At 44.0% G+C, this 19,093-nt stretch overlaps 1 protein-coding gene across 1 annotated transcript in view; it reads left to right on the forward strand.

The window, feature by feature from the left end:
- The window catches only part of Tbx15 (T-box transcription factor 15), a 99,266-nt gene extending 81,476 nt beyond the window's left edge, over nucleotides 1-17,790 (forward strand). The window contains exons 7-8 of the mRNA XM_041638165.1: nucleotides 5,143-5,240; nucleotides 16,909-17,790. Coding sequence (XP_041494099.1) covers nucleotides 5,143-5,240; nucleotides 16,909-17,693 — 883 coding nt within the window. The 3' untranslated portion in view covers nucleotides 17,694-17,790. The remainder of the gene's footprint in view (nucleotides 1-5,142; nucleotides 5,241-16,908) is intronic.
- The last annotated feature ends 1,303 nt before the right edge of the window (nucleotides 17,791-19,093 follow it).

The raw sequence follows: 19,093 nt of genomic DNA on the forward strand, positions 1-19,093 counted from the left end.
CTGTTTAACAGTTAAAAAAAACAAAATCCCACTGACTTCCTAGAATTCAATCATATAGTTATTTACATCTAATCCATTTAAAGTCTAAACTAATAGTAGTACTTATTTCATCTTTTGGTTGACGTCCACAGTCTTCATTTTTATCTCGGAGCAGAGGTTCCCTCGCAGTGCTTCTCTTCACACTGATGGCAATCTGCATTTTGAGCTACTGGCGTCAGGATTTGCAGACCCAGCCTGTCACAGTGTCGAGAAAATGATTCCACTGTCCTCTGCAGGCCCAGCTGGGCAGGCAGCAGAAACCAAGCCTCCAACCACTTCTGGCTCCCTGCTGTTCACGAGTCTCAAGTAGCAAGCTTAGAGCCAATGGGCTGACCACTTGCCTTTTCTCAACTGTCAGTATATCCCAAGTGTCCCCCTCATGCTCAATTGCTGTGTTTTCATTTGTCCCCTCAAGGGCCATTGGCTGCAGTTTCCCAGTCAACCTCATCCTGCTCTTTCCTGGCAGCCTTACAGGCCCCTGTAGATTTTTGCATACTTTCTTGTTATCCCTGGCGTGGGTGACTTCTGCCATTCAGCAGGTCTAGGGAAGCAATCAGTGTTGGGCTTCGGAGGGACGGTTGCATCTGTTGTTCAAGGTAACTGGCCCTGTTCTAGCTGCTGGCAGCAGATCCTCCCATTGGCAGTTGTGTTTCTCCCATTCACCCGAGCCTTAGCTGCCTGTCACGTCCCATGGCGTAGCCTTTTCGCCAGGATTTAATACTTTTCTCGGCCTTATTATGTGTTCCTCCTCCCTTGTCATGAACTGTTTCCACCATTGTCCCCCTGGCCATCCGGACTTGCCAGGGAATGTTGGCAATTGTTTTATTATCTATGGCTGCCGCTCAAGGATGGTGTCATTGAACACCGCGGTGCCTGTCTTTTTAATGGCGAGTGTATTGCAGTTGGAGATATCGGCAAGATAATGAGGCCTCCAGGGGCGCAAGGGACACGCTTTTGGTTTTCTGATGAGGAAATGAGAAGTGGAATTAGGTAACATGGAACTCCTTCCCCATCTTGTCTCCAGCCAGGGGACTGACAGAACTGGGAATTCCAGGGAAGTCGGACTGTATCTGCTAGACCAGGCTGCGACTCGAGCAGAATGACTGGCTTTCTTTAGCTCCAACTGGAGCAATGTTGATGAGGCTTTTATTTTACTTTCTCACTTGCCTTGAGAAGTTTTGTTTTCAGCCAGGCTGTGTTTACTGAGTCACAATAATGTAAAATAATACCGATCTCTCTATCCTAAAACTGGAGAGACATAGGCATGAAGACGTTAACATGCTTTGGCCAAAGGTGCTTTAATCAGAAGCCAGACAATCTATATTTAGAGTCTATGCTCTTAACTGGAATGTTCATCTGTCCCTTGTGTGGTGTTCGTAATAACAAAGCTAGACTATTCCAGTCAAATGCAAAGGAACCTATTGTTTTAGTTAAATTGTTTAGTGTTGTTACAATTTTTTTTATTACTCTTGAGACATTGAAAATGCCCAGGAACTGAGATTAAAACTTATGCAAACTCTAAGAGAGATAGTGGGAACGGAACCTCTTGGGACCACCAGTGATGAGCAGTTTTCATTCAATTCCAGCTGATTACATTTCCATAGGTTTCTCATCCTTCCCAAGCCAGTGAAGGAGGCTTACTGACGACAGCTTCGTCATTGTGTTGATGGCACTGTTGTACCCATAGAAGCCGCATTTCACATGATGAGTTTGTGCTTAAACAAATTGTAGAATTCAGATTTGAGATCCTTTGGAACATCTGAATAGAAAGTCTCTTAAATAACTGGAGGTTGGAGCTGATTCTACAAAGTAGTGAGAGAGGGAAGTGTGGAAGGTTTGGCCTATCCTCAAGAGAGCATGGATAGATTAAGAGCATTGAGATAAGATAATTAGATTTGGGCTGAATGTCCATTTTACGCACCCCCCTCTGTGCACAAAGAGTTTCAATAACACCATGAATGTTTGTTAAGTGCCCAGAACATACCTTCCTTTTCACACTGCTAAGTCTTTGCACGCATTGTTGACTCCGCTGTAAAAGCCCCCTCTTGTTCTGAGTGGAAGATTGCTGAGAGGGTCATTTAATATTTAGGTTAAATAGATGCCCGGTTGTGGAATCTTCCTCTAGCTTCCCAGGTCTATTAAATACTTCTTGCTCAAGGTTTCACAGCCCCTCTTTTATATCTCCAGTGTATCTGACAGTTTATAAAACGGTCCTTTTCATGTTGTTTTTTTCTCTCTCTTCCTCTCTTTACTGAACAGAACACTCCTTAAGGGCAATACCTCTGTGTCTGTTTTGCTTTTATATCAGCTAAGGCTTTTTTTATAGTCTGAACACTCCTTTAGGCTTTCAAAATCCCTGCTACCTTAGGATACTTTTAGCTGTAGACTTCCTTCTGTTGAGAGAGGAACAGTGACCATCTCAATCTACTGCATGTGCTCTCTTGTTTACAATAGTCTTGTCACACAGCTTAGGGAGACGTAAAACTTGAGAAAAAATAGAGATAAAGAGAAAATAAACAGATGATGACGAAGAAGCAGTTTCTTATCTCAAGGCAAAGATAATGTGAAAACTATGTCCAGTTATTACTAAACAGGATCTCAGATATTTCAATGATAATTATTACTATTGTCTGGTATTTGCTGAACTTCAGAAGAGTCTCTCTTCATCTCTCTTTTAAATGCAATTGGGAGGGTATTTCTTTCCTATCTGGGTTGTGATACCATGTCAGTTGATCTTGAGGCACCGTTCATTTGTGAAGGAGCTCTTTGGCTAGCTCAGCCTCCTTCCTCTTCTTCCCTCAGCATAGCCTTTGGCTTGGCCAAGTCGAAAGAGAATCAGCTTGGAAACCAGAGAGGAAGTTACGGCCAAAAGACTGAAGAAAGGGGGTTTAGATGTGGCCTCTGCTGCCACTGGACTAACGGGGGGAAAAGGCAGCAAGAGGGAGCAATTGCCAGTTTGGCTGTTTCTGATCGGAAGCTCCAGAGATGACGTCAGGTCCCTGCTGTGCCACAGCCCACAGAGGCCCACCATGGGGAATGTGTTAACCAAACACTACCCAACACAGCTTTTCACATGTATGGAATAATGAGTCCATTTTGTAAGGCTTAGAGATAAAAATTCACAAAATTAGGGCAAGATAACAGTGAACAAACGAACACTAGCTAGCGCTAGCACAAGATGCACCTGAACAAATAAAATAATTCATTCCATGCCACAGCATTTGGAAATAGTATCATGAAAAAGAAACCAAATCTATTTCTACAGTGTTGGCGTTACACTGTGGCACTACTGAAACTTCGCAGTTTCCTACCACGTTATTATGAAACGAAATGGGATTGTTCTTTGTCCTTGAGCTAGCTTCTGTCCTCGTGCTGTGCACTTGTCCCTGGAAAAGATGCACTGGAAGGTGGAATAATAAGCCCTTGCCATCTGCAGTGAGCCGCTAAAGGGAACCCTAGGCTGTCCTGGTGGGCTGCCAACATTCCAGGACAAAGCAGTCAGATCTAAAGCTGGGCCTATCTATTTCTTCTATCCAGCCAGGCTCAACATGGCTTTATCTGCCTATCCCCATATTATTCTGAACTCCCTTAATTGCCCGAGCTCTTTCTCTCCACAAATAGTCCCACGAACTGTATTCAGCACCAATGTAGGCTGATGGTAGAGATCTCGTCTGTTCCTGCTTCTCGCAGATTAACAGCTAATAAACACCATGCACTGCTCTCTCCTGTGAACCTCTTCTTAAAATACAGAGTTCGGTTTGCCAGCGTCAGTGTATTTAAAGCCTCCAAGATCCAGGGAAGCCTTTAGAAGGAGAAATATGCAGGCAAAGCCTACCCAGAAAGCAAAATTCCCAACACAGAGAGACGGTCCACGTGTCAGTGGCTCCTCTGAGAAGAATGCCAGGCTAGGGGGATTAGCATCAGTTAAAGGGAGGAGGTATTTGTTTTCACTTAAAATAAAACCTCTCACTTTATTCTTAACATATAACAGAGCTGAGCAAGTGGATTACTTAGGTAGCAGGACAGAGAGCGTAATTTCTTCAGTAGGAAAGATCTGTGTGCTGAGAAGCACATCATGCACTTTGCGATGCCATCACATTGAGAGAACTGGGCCATTGTGATCTCCCCTTCTTCTACTTTCTCCCCACAGTTCCCCCAACTCCACTTCCCGACACAAAGGGTTTTAAAGCAGGAAGTACTCAAAAGCTCTACTCAAAGCTTTTAGCAGAGCTCCAAACTACAGTCTGTTTTGAGGATGTTGCATATCATGAAAATATCCTGGAATCCCCGGGCAGTTCTTTCAATATTTCATATAGGGATGCAGTCGAATGATAAAGAAATAGTATGCATAGAGTCCAATTTACAGAGTGTACAACATGATGAAACCAGAAGCTGTACATAAATGTAATTTTCAAATATTCGATGTTTTCTAAAATTTAACAGTTTAGGGTTCCCAATAGCCGTTTAATTATTATTAGGTTACAAATAAAGATAAACATTTGGAGATATGGATTATTCTTCTGGCCTGTGGTCTATTTTCTCTTTTTTTTTTTTTGGGCGGATATTTCTCACTACGATAAAAACTTGAGTGCACTTGTTTCCTCTCCTCCTATTTCTGCTGTCCCGCTCTCCTATTGACTTAGGAGGACCTTTGAAGTCACAGCAGCTTGACAACTTCATTGAGCCTTCCACACTCTGGATGTGGAGTTGGCTCTGGGGCGGGATGTGTCAGCCATGGGGAGGTAATGGTGGCGGCATGAGAAGCAGTCGGGGCTACTCTTTGCTCAACTGTACTCATGATAGCCTTGACCTTAAATACACTTTATTATCATGCCCATTGGACCTCTTCAGAAGGAAAATAGAAGTTAAATTTCATCATGGTTAAGGACTTTCTTGTGAATGATCTGAATTAGTTCCCTTTGTTCTTCTTCCAGCAACATAGCGCCATCCAGACCTTGTAGTTCCCCAGACTGACTTAGCCTGGTGGTGTGCCTCCCAGTGCCTGTAGTATGCCACTCATCAGACAACTCCCCTTGCATCTTCAAATATCAGTGATTGTTTGGGATTGCTTACAAGTTGATTTTCTGGCTGTTCTTGTTCCAGAACTGGACTCGAAGCCATTATGGAGACGTACGCATTCTGGAGACCTCCCGTACGCACCCTGACTTTTGAGGACTTCACCACCATGCAAAAGCAGCAAGGTAAGGCTCTGGGCAAAGCCTCTGCTCTGCCGATGACAGGGGATGAGGGGAGCTGAACTGAGCATGGCACAGCCAACCCTAAGCCAACCCAGTAGTTGCACAAACTCTCTGGGAACAAAGAAAACTTATAGCTTCATGAATAACAAAAACACCACCGGTCTTGCACATGAGTTGGGACCAGAGTCAGCCTGCCATTTGTATTTAGAATTCCTTCCTAACACCATAGATTTCTATGATATTTCCTTTTCCTTGCTGTTGATAACATACCATGATCAAAATTAACTTCAGGAAGAAAAGAGTTCGCCTGCCTTATGGTTTTGGAGAGTTGGTTCATAATAGTAGAGCAGGCATGTCATGTGGGCAAGATCGAGAAGTGAGTCTATCAGAAGTATTCCTCATTAAAATCACCACCCATGGTTCTGCCCTCCCTCCCTCCCTCCCTCCCTCCCTCCCTCCCTTCCTCCCTCCCTCCCTCCCTCCCTCTTTCCTTTCTCCCTTCCTTTTTATGCTTGCCTTCCTTCCTTCCTTCCTTCCTTTCTCTTTCTTCCTTCCTTCTTTCCTTCATTCCATCCTTTCTTCCTTCTTTCCTTCATCTAGTTCTTCCTTCCTTCCCTCCCTGTGGTACTAGGAATCTGCTAAGCAAGCACTCTGCTGTAAACGACATCTGCTGCCTGCTAGTTGTTTATCTACAATAACAATTGCGATTGAGTCCTGGTCACTACTGCTAAGCCTTCTCCCAGGCCTTGCATTGAAAACGACCGTATGATATCTTCATTTCCTCCTCATGGAAACCTCATCAGTTTTCTTTTTCTAGCTTTTTAGTGACAAAGCAAGCCTCAGTTCTCAGCTGAATGAAATGAGGCCTCACATGAGAAGGGGCTGTTTCAGAGCCCCCCAGAACTTTGCTATATGTAAGCTAGCCTTTTTTTTTTGTCTGCTTGAAGCAACAGCCCTGCCACATTGGTGGGTTATGTGGACTTTGCTTCACTTATTTGTGATTTTTTTAAAAATCAAATTCCCAATCTCTCTTCCCATGTAGCTCAGGCTGGGAAACTTTGATGAGGTGTGCAGAAGGCTCAGAGGATTTCCACTCCATGTCAGTCCAGCCGTGTTCTGAGGCCCATTCACCTGGGTTCTTAAGCTGAAATCTCCCAGAGTATAGGCTCGCTTGTTTCCTTCTCCCATCTTCCTCTTCTAAAAGGTGATACTGAGCAGAATGTTCAGATTGAGCTCATTCCTTTCTGGGAAATTCTCAGCATTGACAGAAGCCTATTTTTTGAATTTCTAGTTATTTGGGAGGCCATTCCAGGATCTGACGCCATAAGCTCTTCTCAGGGGAGAAGTTAATACTTTGCAACACTGGGATTGGTTTGTGACCAACACTGCTAATTTTTTTTGCATTTTCAAGATGGATATAATTAAAGCCCAGACTCATACAGGGTACCTCCTGGAATAGCTGCTTTCAAGGGTGGGGCAGGAAGATCACAAATGTAAAAAAGCCTGTCTGAGTTACAGAGCAAGTTCAAGGCCAGCTTGTACAACCTAGTGAGAGCCTGTCTGTCCAATTTGTTTCTGCGACTGTCATACTAACTAAGAGGAATGTGGAGAGGAAAAAGCCTATTTGCTGACAGGTCATAGTCCATCATGGAAAATGGTGACTTGAGGCAGGAACCTGGAGGCAGGAACTGAGGTAGAGACATGAGCACTGCTTTCTGGTTCACACAGAAGCTCATGTTCAGTTCTTCTCATCTAGCGCAGGACCACTCCCAGTGCTGGCACTGCCCACATTGCTTATTAATCAAGACAATGCCCCACATGATGCCCACAGGCCATCTGAGGGCAGCAATTCCTCAGCTGAGGTTCCCTCTTCCCAGTTGATTTAAGTTTGTGTCACATTGGCCAAGTAAATCAGTACCCTGCACCCTATACACAAGTAAAAGGGGGACTAGGAGCTCAATTCAGTTGTGGAGCATTTGTATAGATAGGTTGCTTGAGGACTCACGTTTCAATTCCTAATAAGCAACATAACTCAAGTTAGACAGTGTGAACCAAGTTCTCATCACTACTTCCTCCTAGTGCTGGGACCTTCTCTGAGTTTCTCGGCCTTTTTGCCACTCAGGTTTTCTTCCTGCATGCTACTGAAGAGCATGGTATATTCTTGTAAATATTAAACGAGCCTGGGTATTTAAAATCCTAATAAACTCTCAGTGCACGGTAAAGAGTCGTCAGGCCTTCATGATCACCATCGCAGTTGTCCTCGTTTTCACTTCCTTTGTGCAAGGGTGTCTGACGTGAGTGGGAACTTGTTTTTCTGAGATCTGCATTTGAAACACGATTAAGCAATGCCTCTTGACAGGGCTCTGTGAGAGCAGGAAAACCAGCAATTACTTCTCCTTCCTTGCATGGTCCTACCACATCTCGACCACCCATTCGGTTTTGAATCCATCCACGGATTAAATAACTGACTTAGTCAAGAACAGCATGACCTAAGTGTTCCTGTAAACAAACCCCACAGACACCTGAAAATGTGCTTTGCTAGGTGTGTTTCAGTCTGATCAGCGTGAGAGCTGGGATTGACCTTCACACGTGGTGAAGGGGACCAAAGCAATAGAGACAGAAAAATTAGAATCCAGGCCTATTAGAGCCAAATATAATATGATCCTGTGGTTCTCTGATGGATATTTTAAATAACGTTCATGTCTTGGTTTCCCCTTGCATACATTTGAGATATCTGTGTGATAAAACTGAACTTTGGTGAGTGGTGAGCCAAGCGATTTATGCTGGAAGGGAGGATTCGGGCTGCACCACAGTTAGTATTTTGCCTCCCTCTGTGAAAACCCGGAGACCTGGCATTTTAGAAGCCTCTCTTCTGCTCAAGGGCCAGTCAACTTCACTATAGATTTCAACATTGCTGGATATTTTTCATATTTACTAAAGATAGTAAAAGCTTTAGAATTATGGCGGGTTCCTGTCGGTGACTGGATTTTTATTCATTTGACTGGTAGTAGTTAGGAGCTGGCTAGTGGAGGGGATTATACACTTGAAAAATCATATTAGTTAAATATTGAGGGGCTGAAGAGAAGGCTCATCAATTAAGAACATGTACTGGTCTTGGCAGCACCATGTCATGTGACCCACAAGTGTCTGTAACTCCAGCTCCATGAGATCTGATTCTGATTCCAAGAGCACTTGCACACACATGAGCACACATGCTTCCCCTACATATACACATAAAGATAAGATATTAAGAAATACTGAGAAAATAGTTCAATGGACATTAATTTTTGAACTGTGAAGTCGTCGCAATGATGCAAAGACGGCTGATTGGCACAGATCTCTTTGAGTAGAGGGACAATGCAGCTCTTCTGTCACAGAATTATCAAAAACACTGCATGCAATTGCTTTCCAGTTATGTGTGTAGGTATATGCGAAACAAAACGTGGATTTAATGTTTTGTGATTAGGGTTTTATTCCTGGAGTGTCTCAAAAGTATATATAAATATTCTGAAAATCTAAAAAATAAACTTCAAGTTCAGAATGTTTCTGGCCCCAAGAATTTCAGGTCAAAGATACTCAAACCTGTAGTTGATAACACATTGTACACTTACTCCCTAAAACAGTGGTTCTCAGCCTTCCTGACACTGCAACCTTTTAATACAGTTGCTTGTGTTGTGGGGACCCCAACCATAAAATTATTTTCATTGTTACTTCATAACTGAAACTTTGCTACTGTTATAAATCATAACGTAAATATCTTATATCCAGGATATCTGATCTGCAACCCCTGTGAACAGGCCATTCAGACCCCAAAGGGGCTGAGACCCACAGGTTGCGGACCACTCTCCAAAACTCACTTAGGCTTAGTGTGTTCAAAACTGACCTAAGAGCCTCTCCTGAGAGAAGGATGCCAGAACGGCCTGTCATCTGGATGTTTCTCCCTGCACTATCCCCATAGCCTATCGTCAGTGCTCTTGAATCTGTCTGCATCTCTAATCTCCCATGCCACCACCTGGCTTTGATGTGTCATCATCCCTTACCCAGCTGCTTATGATGTCCTCCATAGCATCTCTGTTCTGTTCCAAGACATTCTGCACGTCATGCTTTTGGTCAGTGTTTCAAAACAGACATCTCATAACAACTCTATATCCTAACTTGCTTAAAATTTTTCAACAGCCACAATTTATTTTGTCCCCTTGACATAGATCACTAGATCTCTAAAATGGAGATTCGGTAAGTGGGTCCCTTAAGATAAACTTTTTATTTATTTATTTATTAAAAATGTCCACCTCCTCCATCCTCCCATTTCCCTCCCACTCCCCCTACTCCCCCTCCCTTCTCGCTCTCCAATCCTAAGAGAAGTCAGGGTACCCTGCCCTGTGGAAAGTCCAAGCCCCCCCCCCCCCCATTCCATCCAGGTCTAGGAAGGTGTGCATCCAAACAGACTAGGTTCCCAAAAAGCTAGTACATGCAGTAGAATCAAAATCCGGTGTCATTATCATTGGCTTCTCAGTCTGCCCTCATTGTTAGCCACATTCAGAGAGTCTGGTCTGATCACATGTTCGTTCAGTCCCAGTCCAGTAGGTCTTGGTGAGCTCCCATTAGATCAGGCACACTGTCTCAGTGGGTGGACATACCCCTCGCAGTCCTGACTTCCTTGCTCATGTTTTCCCTTTTTCTGCTCTTCATCTGAGCCTTGGGAGCTCAGTCCAGGGCTCCAATGTGGGTCTCTGTCTCTATTTCCACCCATCACCAGATAAAGGTTCTATGGTGATATGCAAGATATTCATCAGTGTGGCTATGGGATAAGGACAGTTCAGGCACCCTCTACTCTGCTGCCCACGGACCTAGCTGGGGAAATCCCCTTGGACACCTGGGAACCCCTCTAGAACCAAGTCTCTTGCCAACCCTAAAATGGCTCCCTTAACGTCGATATCTTCTTCCCTGCTCCCATATCCACCCTTCCTCCATCTAAACCATCCCATTCCCTCAAGCTCTCCCCAATCCTCCCCTTCTTTTTACAGAAGCACCGGGGCTTTACTAAGTGCTCAAACAGGATCCCTGTATCCTTTAGCCTAACCCACCTCCCCTCTGCTCCTGAATCTTCGTCTCTGCCCTCATTTTTCACACCCGCTGTGCTCTTCCCGGTCACATGCTGCTTAGTGGGCTCACTTCTACTCACTTGCTTTCTTCGTACTGTCCCTGTTTGAAATCTCAGCTCAAGTAACAGTTGGCTAAAGTCTTACAGGGCAGCCCCCTACTTGTTTCGCTCTTTGTTTAATATCTTTTACTGATGTTTTCCTCAGTACTTTCCCCATTGGGATTACATTCCTGGGTCCAGGCACTATATCCAGTCCACATTAGAAACTCATGTAGCGATGGAATGAGGACACAGACTCTCTTCGGTGCTATACTAGGGGAATATTGTTAATGTGCTTGTCAGGGATTCCTCAACTTTTTGCTCGTTTTTGAAGAGAGAAGAGATTAGTGAAAACCAGAGAGAATTATAAGTAACAATTAGTTGGTGGAGGAAGGGATGGTGAAAAACTGATGATAAGAAGTTCAACAATTCCATGGCACTGTAGGGAGACTAAGGACAACATTAATGTACTTTATATTAAACACTAAACAGAGGGATTATTAATTTTTAAAAATTAGGTACTTATTTTAAAAAATTGTATATTTTGATTATATTCTTTCCCCTCAGTCTTCACAGATCCTTCTCATATCCTTTCCTTCACAAGTTCATGTTCTTTCTCTTTCTCCCTCTCATTAAAAAAACCTTTCCACAAAGCCCCCAAAGACAAAGGAAAATCAAAACAAACAAATAAAATCCAGCAAGACCCAAAACACCAAAACAAAGTAAATGTTTGAGGAAATATAGATCTTAATAATGATTTAAAAATTATAGAATATAGACACATATCAAAACGTAGTGTTCATGCTGGTGAACATAAAGAACAGGAAAGTGGAGGGATGACATGTGTCTGCAGGAGATGGACCCAGAAGGAGAAGATGTTACCGTTATCCTCGCCATCTGCAACCCTCCCTTATCCTGGGCTGCTCAAGGTCACTCTCCTGAGATGCTGCCATTGCTTATTTCTGTCTTCTGAAATACATCTTTCTTCCCACCTTTTAGCTATTTGGCCGTGCTTCATAAATCCAGCAGAATGTAACACCTTGTATTGTAATTCGCCCGCTTTGGTCTTCATATCATTTGTGAGTTTACTCCGGGGTTCAGGATCCCTTTCCTGTTGTAATCATTTCACTGCTGTGCTTGCATTTGTCTTTCCCGTGGACTTAGAAATATTTTTTAAAATTCTTTTGTTACGTTTATCTTGTGTCTGTGTGCACACTCACCCACCCTCATATACCCCATTGTGCACGCAGAGGTCAGCAGACAACTTCTAACGTTTGTCCTTTCCTTCCGCCACTATGCCCTGGTAATCCACCTCAGGTCAAGGTCATCAGGCTTGGTGGCAAGTCCCTTCACTTGCAGAACCATCTTGCCAACTTTTAGACTTTTTTTTTTTTTTAACAATGTCTGTTTTTCCATTTTCAACACTGCATTCCTTATTTGGTATAAATATGCATATATGAAGTCATCTTTTTGAAAACCACCTGCCTGTGTATCCAATTGTTTAATTTGATCTTATTGAGGAGAACTAGGGAAGAGCAGGAACTCCTCTGATTTGTGTCACCATTTAAGAGACTGCATATTTTGAAATTAAGTCAGGTAGCTCATCACACACACACACACACACACACACACACACACACACACACACACGCCAGGTTTCTGTCAGGCATTCAAACAGTTCAAATCCCTTGTTACTGCTGGTCACGGGCTTCACCCACGGCTTCCACCTGACAAAGGGTCCACAGACCTTCCCCTCCACTCTCATTTTTATGTTCTTCTTCTCCAGATTTATCCTAATATTCTCAGACCTTCAGATTCACACAAAAAAAAAAACCTCATAGAATCAGAGACCTATATCAACTAGAAGTTTTATGTAAATATAAAAATAGCAAATTATAAAAGCAAAACTCATTGACTTAAAAAGCAGGAAGGATTCAAGCAGTTTCTTTAGGCAAAGCCTAAGTTATGGACTCTGACCAGAACGCGCCCCATTTCTTTCCACTCTGCTTTCCTCCTCGGTGACTTTAGTTTCAACTGTCCCCTGCGATAGTTTAGAGAGTATTCTTGGCCCGAGATATTTTTGCTTTCCCTCTAAAGAGGAAGGGCATATGCCTGTGATCAAGGGGTTTTAGCAAAATCTCACCAAATCTCTTTGATTCTAATTGGGTCCCCTCAGAATCAATTACTGTAGCGGTAAGGGAAATACGATACTGAGTTTTCCAGGTCAGGTACACACGCCTTTCCTGGAGGTGAAGTGTGAGAGAGGAAGAAGGCTGGCTTCCCAGAAAGAAAGCAAGCATTGTTCCCCAGAGAGAGGCAGCTAAAGTGACAATAACAACAGACACATGTGACAGGAAAGGCTGAAAATGAGCGTGAAAAGCAAGTGAGGGAGGCGAAGACATGGGGATGGAATGCCCAGGGAACAGGGCAACATCGGACCGGGTACAGAGCAGAGTGAGCGGGCGAGGCTATTGGAGGGAGAATACATTTGGAGCTATGGAAGTGATGAGGGCGGTTTCCATCTTCCTCTGGTGAAAACCAGGCAATTCCCGTTAGGATCGTGATGCTCTCACATCTGTGTCCCGAGAAGAGTTCTCATTTCAGCTGAGGAACATTTCTCTGTTGCCATGCGCAGTAAACTTTATGGCCTCTGGGCTTGTGCACTGGGATCAGTTCGTGGGCGGCTGCTGTTTTACCTCTTCCGTGTCTGAATACACTGGGAACCAGCACTCTTCGGGGGCGGACGGCATCAGGTTATAAGGAGAGAAGAGTCTCGCCAGGAGAACAAGTAATTAATTACATGGAAATTTATTCTTTATTCATCCAGATGGGGTTTGATCTTATTGGGTGGTGTGTGTGTGTGTGTGTGTGTGTGTGTGTGTGTGTGTGTGTAGCACAACAAAATAAACTCCAAAGGAAGTTGTCTGTGAAACCCCCCATGTTACAATCTGGAAGTGATCAATTTAAAGATACCAAAGTCAGCAGGTTTGGGATTCAGGATTTTCGTGGACACATTTAGCTTGTCTTCATGGTACACAAGTGTATTCTAGGTTATTGTCCTCATATGGGCTCACTGCTAAGTATGCATTCTTGGTCGTTTCGGCTCTTAGCCTTGGATACTGGCACAAGTTAATGTTGCATATGCATGTTAATGCGTGCCTCCTCACTTCGGTCCCTGAGTTCATTACGAGTAGGGAGCTGTGAGGGATGGTGGAGATGAGTTCTGGATTACCTAAGAATATGAAGTTAGTAATGTCATTATGTTTTAATCCTGTCTTAGAAGTGGGCTAGGATCTCTGAGGACAATGGGGGAAGGCCCCATTGATTACTTACTTGTATTCAATCAGTTCTGCTTTGCTTGATCCTAGAAGAAATAGAGCCATGGAACAGTTTATTTGCTTCATGGGCTCACAGAGTAGGGAGGAAGGGCAGAGCATTCAAAGAGGAACTTTTTGTCATTGTCAACATGGCTCAGTTGGCCCAGAGCTGTCAATTCACTATGTCTCTTATCATTCACACCACAGAGGTTCTTTTAGCCTGAAATACTATGGCACATACATCTTATGACATCATGCCCATTAGTGGTATAGAAGCCCACATGCCATGCTCTCCCCGGACAGAAGCCAACACGTGGGAGCCATCTCCATTGGAGTGAACATTCTTCAAGGTTTCTTTCCCATTCTTTACCCCTTCTCCCACGAAAGAGCACGTTTAATGTCTATATGCCAAACTATGGTCACTTTTTAATTTCTCAAAATGTCCCCAGAAAGGAGTTATTAGAAATCCCACATATATAATTACGGAGCCTATAGCTTGGAGGAGATGCTAATCAATCAAGGCCCCTTGTAAGATAGCAGGTTCCTGCATGTCAACAGTCCACATTTGTCTTCTAAGCAAATTTATGTCAAGATGCTCAGAGAGTCGGTGACCTTGCAGGGACCGAGGAGGTGGGGATGAACAAAAGGGACACTGTAATGGTCAGGGGGACAAGTTTTGCTCTGAGAGGCAGCCTGGTTTCCCACCTAGCCCTGACGTTTTGGGATGAGAAGTCTCTGTTAACCAGGCGATGAAATGTACAGGGAGGTTCGGCTGCCTCCTTGAGCATGCTTAGTGCTTGGCTGGCATTCCCAATCTTGTTTAACATCTGACAAGCTGTTATATCATAAGAGAATAAAGGCTCCTCAGTATCTCAGCTTGCCTTTCTACAAAATAAATACCACAGTCCTCTCTCTCTCTCTCTATGTGGACTCTGAGAACTAGTTTCTTATCTGTATTGAGTACTTTAAGTGCATAACAATGTTTCTTCAAAGTGGATGGGAGCAACGTGACCCTCTTTTGGACAGGCTTACTCTCTCCTTCAAACACTCGCTCATATGGAGGCTCCCACCCACCCCCCTGAAGCTCAGCAGGCCACCAAGTCTCATTTCCAGTGAATGTCATTTAAAAGCCAAAGCAAGCTGACTACAAACTTTTTAACATGTGCCTCTCATCTGCTCGGCAGAAACCCCTGTAACTTGTTAATAGTTTCCCTTCTTCTTCTCCCCTTTTCTTTCTTCTGTAGTGAAACCAATTGAGGCTTTAAATCAGTACCATTCGTTCCATCTTGGGCCATCTGAGAAAACCATTTAGAGTTGTAGAACGTCATCTACTCCATCCTGCACTTCCGGCTGCAGGGCCGAGGCCTGCGCCGGCTGGAGCTCACCTCCAACATGATAAGACAGTGTGCCGAACAGGTGGTCTCCTCAGGGGTCACATAAACACCAGACCAGGGAGAGCAGGACTAGTTTTCAAAGACAGGGGACTATATTCATATCTCGTAAAACCACTAATCTCTTTACAGCTGGAGTCAAGTTTCTCCGTTTGGGTCACAGCATTCTACTACAGTAAAGTTCGTGGCATTTAGGGTGGAAAAGCAGAAAGCATATGTAGGGTGCCTCAAAGAGGAAAACAATAAATCTCTAAGCTTTCTGTAGGATATAGAGGGAGAGAGGCGTCTGACTACTCAGCAGCAGGAAGCGTGAGATGCCCTGCTTCTGCTTCCTGGAAGCTTCCCCTTCCAGGACTCCCTCCTTAGATTAAAATGATGCTTCGGAAAGCACTCGGAGTTGACAATCATACTTCCTTTAATACTTAGACATAGCCACAGTGTGAAAAGGAGGGAAAATGAGGCTCACTGGTTCAAGCCCTTTCTTCCGTCTCTGTGGAGAACGCAGTGATAGAGTCAGGGTGTGGCTCTGAACTGAAGAGAAGCTCCTCCCACTGTGACCAGCTGCTTGTAGTTTTGGGCAATGCCAGCCTTATCACAGACTGTCACAGACTGTCGAACCAAAACTATTTTAGTTTTTTTTTATAGGAATTTGTTATGAGAAGAGATTTTTTGATATGACTCTAAAATTAACAGCTGATTGGCTTGTCTTTAAAGGCCAATGGATCTGAAAGTTTACTGAGGGAACCCTTTGACCATGGAAGAGATGATGTTGAGCTATAAAAATTTAACTCCGAACAAACTCCTAACAAAGTCTAATCTTTACCTCTACCACCAATACCCCCACTTTGCCTGTGATCTAGGCCAAGGCTTTTTGTTCCCTCTACCAGATTCTTCTCTTCCTAGAATACTAAAGATGTTTTCCCAGTACATCTGGAATGCTCCTGGTTTTCTTCATGGATTAAAATAAAGCAAAACACAGTCCGTTCTTTTTCATCTAAAAAATACTTCCCTTCAAATGATGCTTAGTTTCTCGGAGCCTCAACAAGAGTTATTGGAAACCTAAGACATATTGTCTCTTGAAGGAGCATGGTTCTCAACATAGGAGAAGTACCATATGGGTACAAGGGAAAGGAATTCATCAAGAAGGATTCTTGAGAGGACAAAGCAGCTGAATATTCTAGAATTCAGTGAAGGTTCAGTTACTCCAAGCACTTACTGCCTTTGACGTCCATTGAAGAGGTAGAGAGTGTATGCTTTCTACCCCGGAAAGATGGGTCTGCATCTTATAACTATACTTATCACATGTCTTTGATATGATACGCCAGACCTCCAAAATAATGTCTCAGGTTCCACCATTCAGGTTTGTTTACTGTGCTTTCTCAGGCCTAAGTCCTGACTTGGCACCATGTTCCATCCTGATAAAATTAGCGTTCTGTTTTGGTATTCTACTAAAGTTTGCATAATAGGAAAGTGTTACTTGATGAAATATAGACCTTACACATTTGCCTGGACCATGGAAGATCTGAGATAGTAGCTTCTACTGTGGATCACTGAAAGTCTTATTAGGAAGTGGCTTTGATGGTAAGAATATAAAAAACTGAACACTGAAGTTTTGGTCTAAACTTTTAAAGTATGACTAAGACCAGAAAGAAATGCAAAGACTAGGAGTCTCATGTCATCCTTTGTCCTCTCCTTTGTATTGTGTGCTCAAACATGTGACATCACCTTCTGATGTGAAAGGAAGCAATTGATCTATAAAAATGTAGGATTTTGAGCCTAGACAGACTAATCTTAATCAATGAAATTCATGTTTTATTTTTCAGGGGGCAGCACGGGTACTTCCCCAACCACCTCCAGCACCGGGACACCGTCCCCTTCGGCTTCTTCTCATCTCTTATCTCCATCCTGTTCTCCTCCAACTTTTCATTTGGCCCCCAATACTTTCAACGTGGGCTGTCGAGAAAGCCAGCTTTGTAATCTGAATCTCTCCGAGTATCCACCGTGTGCCCGCAGCAACATGGCTGCCTTGCAGAGCTATCCAGGGCTGAGTGACAGTGGCTACAACAGGCTCCAGAGTGGCACAGCTTCAGCCACTCAGCCCTCTGAAACCTTCATGCCTCAGAGGACTCCATCTCTGATCTCAGGAATACCAACACCTCCCTCGTTGCCTAGCAACAGCAAGATGGAAGCCTATGGTGGCCAGTTGGGGTCCTTCCCCACTTCCCAGTTTCAGTATGTCATGCAGGCAGGCAATGCGGCATCCAGCTCCTCCTCACCGCACATGTTTGGTGGCAGCCACATGCAGCAGAGCTCCTACAATGCCTTCTCCCTGCACAATCCCTACAATCTGTATGGATACAATTTCCCCACCTCCCCCAGGCTAGCTGCAAGCCCAGAAAAACTGAGCGCATCTCAAAGCACTTTACTCTGCTCTTCTCCTTCCAATGGGGCCTTTGGAGAGAGGCAATATCTGCCCACAGGGATGGAGCATGGCATGCATATGATCAGCCCTGCAGCTAACAGTCAGCAGGCTGCCAACACCTGCGATGGGCGACAGTATGGGGCAGTCCCAGGCTCCTCCTCCCAGATGTCCGTCCACATGGTTTAAAGAGCAGTCCAAGCACCATGGAGGTGATGGCAGTCAAGACTCCAGAATCTCTGTAGGTGGAGCTTTCTCTTTGGGACTCCCGTGCCTTGGGAAAATAGGAATTGTGCGTTTGTTTTTGTTTTTTTTTTTGCTTTGTTTTTCTGGATAAGGAAAACAGAGACGAGCAATAGATACCACTGAAGGATCCTTGGAGTGCATCATCCATAACTCAGTGGTCATTCTTCTGCCTCCCAAACTCTTAGTTTTATAAAAAGCATTGTGTATGACAGAGTGGCCTTGAAGAGACGAATAATCATTTTATAATAATATTGATGGAGATGCTAGCATGTAGCAGCCAAGAAAAGTTACACGTACAGACTCATGCACAGACAGACAGACACAAACACACACACGCACATACAAACTTACATGCCTCTATTCATGCACACACATGCATACACAAAGTATTACAAACACAAACATTCTCTACACTGACTCTGAACTGGGTGAACTCTATGAAGGGAGGCCCAGAGTGGGTGCTTACATCAACAATCTGTCTGTATACAACCCTAGATGGATTGGGTCATCATTAGCCTTTAGCCTTTCTCCCTTGCAGCTTACCATGTTTCTGGAATGAACCATGTACCTTAGAACCTCTCGACATCATTGCAGTGGAAAGACATCAGCTGGACTTGGCTTCCTGAGAGAAATTGCTTTGAAACTTTCGCTCTATTCCTTCAGTGTGCCACGACTGACGTCCTAACGGTGCCTGTGGAAAGACAGGGTGAGAAGAGCTGGGAGAGAGAAAGAGAACCGACAGCAGCAGAGGAAAGCGGATGATGAGACTGAGAAGATGTGAACAAGTGAGGAGATAGAATTCGCCAAGGAGAATAGTTTGGGTTTGGTTAGCCCCTAAAGTTTTAGAAAGAATGATGGTGTTATTGGAGAGTAAGCCTCTTTGGGACCCAGCTTCTAGTCAAGGGTACCGATGAGAAGGGTTAGGACAAGGAATGCTGGATTCCACAGCTCTGACCACAAAGACCCAGGAGAGAGGCGCACTATATGGGAGTGCCATTCCACGGCAGCCTGGCAGGGTGAGGGAAATGGGTGTGGAGAATGAAGAATGGCTTTTTCTCCCAGGTGATACCAAAAAAAGCCACGGAAGACAGGCTTAGCTTTAAATGCCAGATTCAAGGTGCTGACCTAGACGATCTGCCCCTGGTCCCAAGCAAGAGAAACCCTGACACACTGGAGAGAATTGCAGATGGGTGTTCTGCCCCCTTTCTACCTGTCTGTAGCTCTCCATTTTGATCAAATAGTTCATTGCATTCTGAAGTTTGGGGGTTGTTTTTTCTTTCTTTTTCCTTTCAAATCCTTTAATGGTAAGAAAACAAGTGAAGCTTGCTGCAAGCTAAAATTTT

Source organism: Microtus oregoni, unplaced genomic scaffold, assembly GCF_018167655.1.
Source record: "Microtus oregoni isolate MIOR12 unplaced genomic scaffold, Mior012 000054F_ref0000373, whole genome shotgun sequence".
Lineage (NCBI taxonomy): Eukaryota > Metazoa > Chordata > Mammalia > Rodentia > Cricetidae > Microtus > Microtus oregoni.